At 38.6% G+C, this 6,755-nt stretch overlaps 1 protein-coding gene across 3 annotated transcripts in view; it reads left to right on the top strand.

The window, feature by feature from the left end:
* Nucleotides 1-6,755, top strand: part of Usp45 (ubiquitin specific peptidase 45) — a 64,661-nt gene that overhangs the window by 3,006 nt on the left and 54,900 nt on the right. For 2 of the 3 annotated variants that reach the window (XM_070010761.1, XM_070010763.1), the window contains exons 2-4: nt 1,459-1,568; nt 3,935-4,107; nt 5,706-5,809. In XM_070010761.1, coding sequence (XP_069866862.1) covers nt 1,469-1,568; nt 3,935-4,107; nt 5,706-5,809 — 377 coding nt within the window. In that variant the 5' untranslated portion in view covers nt 1,459-1,468. The remainder of the gene's footprint in view (nt 1-1,458; nt 1,569-3,934; nt 4,108-5,705; nt 5,810-6,755) is intronic. The other variant, XM_070010762.1, reaches the window with a different exon arrangement.

The raw sequence follows: 6,755 nt of genomic DNA on the forward strand, positions 1-6,755 counted from the left end.
CTGAGTTCAAGTCCTAGGACTAGCACACACACATATACACACACGTAAACATCATCAAATTTGTAATTTGTTATGTTTTATATCTGTAATCCCTGCTACATGGAGGCAGATGATTGAAGTTAGAAGCCCATCTGAGTCAAAAGTTATTGAGATCAACATTGGTGGTGCCCATCTGAGTCAAAAGTTATTGAGATCAACATTGGTGGTTCACATCTCAGGCTGAGATCTGAGAATTGCTATTTGAAGCCAGCCAGAGCAGGAAAGTCAGTGAGACTTTTTTTTTTTTTTGGGTCCAGTCATGGGGCCTGAACTCGGCCTGGGCGCTGTCCCTCAGCTCTTCAGCTCAAGGTTAGCACTCTACCACTTGAGCCACAGTGCCACTTCCGGCTTTTTTCTTTTTGCTTATGTGGTGCTGAGGAATCAAACCCAGGGCCTCATGCATGAAAGGCAAGCACTCTACCACTGAGCCACCTTCCCAGCCCCTCAGTGAGACTTTTATTTTCAGTTAACCACCAAAAAAGCTGGAAGTGAAGTTGTTGCTGAAGTAGTGAGCTAGCTTTGAGCAAAAAAGCTGAAGAATAGAATCTAGGCCCTGAATTCAAGCCCCAAGAACAGCATATCGACAAAAAAGTTAATGAAACCTCTCAACAGAAAAGCTGGGCATGGTGGTACATGCCTGTCATCACAGCTACCTGTGAAGTATAGGTGGAAGGGTCACAGACCAAGTCAGCCTGGGAAAAAAATTTAAGACTGTGTCTGAAAAATAATTGCGAAAAGAGCTTGGGAGTGGGGCATCTGCCTGGCAAGTTCAAGGACCTGAGTTCAAACTCCTGTACTGGGAAAAAAAAAAAAGACTTTTCGACCTAGGCTAGGTCAAATGTAATAATGTGCTCACATATAAATAAAACAAAATGCAGGGCTGGGAAGGCAGCAGACTTGGTGTTCAGTGGGGGCAACGCAGACCCCAATTAAACAGGATATTTAGTGTTGGCTGTCTTTTTGTGTGTCCTTCCGTAGATAAAAGGTTAGCTCTCTGGTCTCTTATAAAGGTACCGTACCATATGAGGGTAGAGCCCTCATGAGGTAATTAACCCTCCAAAGATTTCATCTCCAGGACTTGAGATTATCTTTCAATATGTGAATTGAGGAGGGGGTGCTAGACATCTATTTAGTCCATAATAAGGTGGCTAGTTAGAGTCAAATGGGATATTCCTTTTGAATATAGAGCTACACACACCTCCAGTCCTATAGATTGACTTTTTTTTTTATTAGCGTAAATTAGTTATACAGGGAGAGAGATTTCATTGTTTACTGATTTTGAGAACCATCAAAAAGCTGGTCTTGCTATCATTTTTCTATGTTGTTTTGATATACATATATTTAAAGAAAGTCCATAAAATCTTACTTTTGAAGCTTAAGGTGTATTTATTATATTTTTCTTCTACTTTTTTTTCTTAGTAAATAACAGATGCGGGTAAAAGATCCATCCACAGATTTACCTGAAAAAGGCAAAAGAAATAAAAGGCCTTCAATCCCTCATGATGAAGATTCTTCAGATGATATTACAGGTAAGCTGTGGATTTCTGGCTTCCAAATGTTTCCAGGTCCTAAATCGAAGGTGTTGCACAATTTAATTTCAGCAACTGGGGGTTTGAGTCAGTTGAAGCCTGCCTAATGTGTATTAAGCCCTTAAGCCTTTTCAGTTTTAGTTCACTTATGTGTAAACCCATTAACAGTTTCACATTTAAAAGTCTGAATAGCTAGGCACTGATGGCTCATGTCTGTATCCTAGCTCTTCAGGTGCCTAAGATCTAAGAATCATGGTTCGAAGCCAGCCCAGGCAAGAAAATTTGTGAGACTCTTATATCCAGTTAACCACCAAAAAGCCTAGAAGTGGAACTGTGGCTCAAGGGGTAGAGTAGTGGCTAGCCGTGAGAGCAACACACACACACACACACACACACACTCTGAATAATAGAATCAGAATATTTTACACACACACACACACACACACACACTCTGCATAATAGAATCAGAGAATATTTTACACACACACACACACACACACACATTCTCTCTCTCTCTCTCTCTCTCTCTCTCTGAATAATAGAATCAGAGAATATTTTAGTTGTACCTTGGCCAGAGCCAAACACAGAGATTATGTAGAAGATACCTAAATGATCTTTTTCTTTAGGATTTTAAAATGTAAAATTCAGACAAAACATTTGTCGAACCATTTGTAGATCCTGTATTTGCTGGTATTGGACTTTCCCTGAGCAGTTTTTTTAGTGGTGTGGCCTTGCTTTTGAAACATACTTAAGAATTTAGACTTCAGAATTTTTTTTTTATGTCTGTTTTTTTTTTTTGGTCGGTCGTGGGGCTTGAACTCTGTGCCTGGGCACTGTCCCTCAGCTCTTCTGCTCAAGGCTAGCACTGGACCACTTGAGCTACAGCACCACTTCCGGTTTTCTGGTGGTTTATTGGAGATAAGAGTCTCACAGACTTTTCTTACCCCGGCTGGCTTTGAACTGTGATCCTCAGATCTCAGCCTCCTGAGTAGCTAGGATTACAGGTGTGAGGCACCAGCACCCAACTATGTCTGTTTTTATAACTTGCTCTTAGTGTAAAATTAAGAGTCTTAATATTTAATTCAAATTTAGACATTTAATTATTATAAATACCTTTAAAGATTTGCATTCTTACTGTTCAGGAGGAAGAATTAAGGCATGGTTAGCTTACCTCTTGTTAGTTGATTAGTAGATAAAAGGAAATTCCTTACATTTGGAAAGGAAGATAGGCATAGGTGAAATGTATACCATCTTATTTTCCTTTTGGAGTTACTCTTTCCATTGCTATTTGACTTTGGTAGATAGTTGTAGTTTTGATGTGTGGGATATCTGAAGCAGAGAAATTAAGGTGTCCAGGTATTTGGGAAAAATGAAGGCATAACTGATCTTGGGAAGAGAAATAGTTATTTGAAGACTTAAAGATATATTTTTAAGGTCATGTTAGCCATTTGTCTCCACACAGTGCACACAGTGGCAAGGCAAAATAATTTGACATTTGGGAATATTCATAAAAGAGAAATTTTCTTCTGATGTGCTATGACAAAAATAGCAAAGTTAGCTTATGTAAAAGATTTTATATGTATCTTGCTCTCTTTTCTTTTTTCTTTCTTTCTATTTTTTTTTTATGTTGGGTCTTGGTCTCACAGCTTCACACAAGTTCTGTATCTGCACCACCACTGGGCTATAGCCTCACCAGCCTGTGCTGTTTTAGTAGACTTAAAATACCTTTAAAGGACTTGACACATATTGGCTGTTCAATAAATATTTGAACCTCTTAATTTTGTTTATTGTTTATTATTTTTAACTAATTTAGATTCACAACAAGGCACACAGAGATATACTCACCCAGCCTTCCCTGGTACTAAATCTTACCTGACTGCAGTACATTTAATGGTATAATCCTTAGCTTATTCAGATTCACACACGTGTGCGTGTGTGTGTGTGTGTGTGTGTGTGTGTGTGTGTGTGTGTGTGTGTGTGTGTGTGTGTGTGTGTGTGTGTGTGTGTGTGTGTGTGTGTGTGTGTGTGTGTGTGTGTGTGTGTGTGTGTGTGTGTGTGCCATTTGATGACCTGTGTGGTCGTGTGTGTGTGTGTGTGCGCGCGCCATTTGATGACCTGTGTGGTCTTATATACTTCACAGAACTTGTATATACTATCACCTCCCTGCATGGTACCCATTTCCCATTGATAGCTTCTAGGAACCACTAATCCAGTCTTTAGTTCTTTCATTCATGTTATATAAATGGATTCATATTTAGGTATAATTTTGAGTTAGTTTATTTTTGAATCATGATGCTTTTTTGAAGTTTAAAGTATTTTAATGCTCTTATTAACTAAAGCTTTTCATTTTGTTTCATCTTAATTAGTAGCCTTAACTTGCCAACACGTAAGTCACGCTGTCAGTGTGAATCATGTGAAGAAAGCGATAGCCGAGAACCTATGGTCAGTTTGCTCAGAATGTTTAAGAGAAAGAAGATTCTGTGATGGGCAGCCAGTACTTCCTTCTGATGTTTGGCTGTGTCTCAAGTGTGGTTATCAGGTAAGAAAATGTTGCATGTACATTTTTAAAAAAATGCTTTCTGTGAATTGGACTTTTAGTCATACCTAGATCTTAAAATAATAAGAAATTGTATATAAAATTTAAAATAATCTTAAAATATATTTCTTATTTAGATGGTAAGTTTATAAGAATATATACCTTTTTTTTTGGGGGGGGGGTCCGGTCGTGGGGCCTGAACTCTGGGCCTGGGTGCTGTCCCTCAGCTCTTCAGCTCAAGGCTAGCACTCTACCACTTGAGCCACAGTGCCACTTCTGGCTTTTTTTTTTTTTTTTTTTTTTTTGCTTACATGGTGCTGAGGAATCGAACCCAGGGCCTCAGGCATGCAGGGCAAGCACTGTACCACTGAGCCACCTTCCTAGCCCCTGCCTTTTTTTTTTTTTAAACCAGTCCTGGGGCTTGAACTCAGAGCTCAAACTTTTTTTGCTTAAGGGTAGTACTCTACTGCTTGAGTCACAGTGCCACTTCCAGCTTTTTCTGAATAGTTGGTTGGAGATAAGAGTCTCATGGCCTTTCCTGCCTGGGCTGGCTTCAAACCATGATTCTTAGGTCTCAGCTTCCTGAGTAACTAAGATTAGAGGAGTGAGCCATTAGCACCCAGCAAAAAAAAAAAAAAAGAATCTATCTTATCTAATATAGAAAGTCCGGAAGTAGAGACACTTTAGACTTAGTTAATTAAAGAGAAAGATCAGTAAAACTTTGCTATTTTAGCCTGGGGTCACTGGCTTATCTTTGTAATCCTAACTATTAAGGAAGCTAATACCTGGAGACTCTCAGTTTAAAGCCAGGCTGGGCAGCAAAATCTGAGAGACTCTAGTTAATTAGCAAAATGTCAGTCTAAAAATGTGGCCCAAGTGGTAGAGTGCCAGTCACAATTTAAAAAAAAAGCTGAGTCAAGTGAGATCATGAGACCTTGAGTTCAGACCTTGGTACCAGTACCAACAACAAAGGCAAAACTGAGATTTCATTTTTTTTTGTGTCATCCCAACTTTATGGCTTCAGGATGACTGAAGATAATTTGGACATTATGCTTCCTGTTACAATCTCCAGAGATCATCAAGAGGAGGAAAGAGTACATCTTTAAAAATAAATGTAAACCTTTCTTGGAAATATCCATTAGACTTTACTTCTTCCTCTCACATCATGCTCATTAGAATTGACTGGGTTCATTTCCTGCTGTATCTAGTGAGGGAAATGACTTGTATTAGTTCTCAGTGAGGTTGGGGTGGAAGTGAGTCCAGGACTGGGAAATGTATGTTTGGAGCAGGGGTCCCACTGGCCTGCCAGGATCTTTAGTGTTCAACAGTGTGCAAGACGGAAGATGCAGTAGGCCTTTCTAAATGTTCGGAAAATTAACTTTGCTTATGATTGTTTTAGTTAAATACTATAGAATAAAAAAGGAAGTTAACCTCTGCCAAAAAATTTAAGTTGAATAAGAATCTGTATGTTTTCTGAAACTATTCTTTCCTGCTGAAATTAAAGACAAAACCTTTTCAGTATGTTTGAGTCAATTTAAGTTTTGGTTAATTTGAAACAAGCTTGGATGTACATCATGCATCTGTCATCTGTTCATCTTCAGGGATGTGGTAAAAACTCAGAAGGCCAGCATTCACTGAAGCACTTCCGGAGTTGCAGAACAGATTCGCATTGTATTACAGTTAGTCTGAGTACATGGATTATATGGTAAGTTAAATTTGTTAGTACTTGTGTTCACTCAAACAAACAAACAAACTAAAGTCTTTCTCTTTTTCTTTGAACTTCATAAAATAAACTAAAGATATTTTATCAGTTTATGATTTTTTTTCTTTTGTTCTGTGACTTAGAGCCTGGGCACTGTCCCTGAGCTTTTGTGCTCAAGGCTAGCATTCTATCACTTGAGCCACAGCTCCATTTGTGGCTTTTTTTTCTGGTTAATTGGAGATAAGAGTTTCACTGACTTTTCTGCCTGGGTTGGCTTTGAACTGTGATTCTCACATCTTGGCTTCCTGAGCAGCTAGGATTACAGTGAGAGCCACTGGTGCCTAGCATGTCTCTTTTATTCATTTATCTTTTTGCTAGTATTAGGGCTTGAACTCAGAGCCTCACACTCTTGCTTAGCTTTTTCACTCAAGGCTGACACTCTGCTACTGAAGCCATACCTCCACTTGCAGCTTTTTTTGTGGTTAATTGGAGATATCAGTCTCTCCAATTTGTCTGCCTATCCTTGTGGTGAACCTCAATCCTCATATCTCAGCCTCCTGATTAGTGAGGATTGCAGGAGTAAGCCACTGGCACCAAGATATTTTGTCTATAGTTAATATAATTTATTTTGCTTTTATATTTACATAGAGTTAGAAAGATGATTAATTTACTACTTTTTATATGTATGTTAGATTTATAGTAAAATGAAAATAACTAAAATCATTTTTGTGGGCTTGTAGAATTATTTTCCTATAACAAGAAGCTATATAAGCTTGTCAAATGTTTTTATAGGAATTTAACTGCTGTGCAAATTTTTTTTCTTCCTGATTGTGAAACAACAACAATATAAGAAACAATTTCAGTACAAAACTTCATTAATGCCGGGCGCTGGTGGCTCACGCCTGTAATCCTAGCTACTCAGGAGGTTGAGATCTGAGGATCGCGGTTC

Source organism: Dipodomys merriami, unplaced genomic scaffold, assembly GCF_024711535.1.
Source record: "Dipodomys merriami isolate MVZ:Mamm:240054 unplaced genomic scaffold, mDipMer1.0.p SCAF_8, whole genome shotgun sequence".
NCBI lineage: Eukaryota > Metazoa > Chordata > Mammalia > Rodentia > Heteromyidae > Dipodomys > Dipodomys merriami.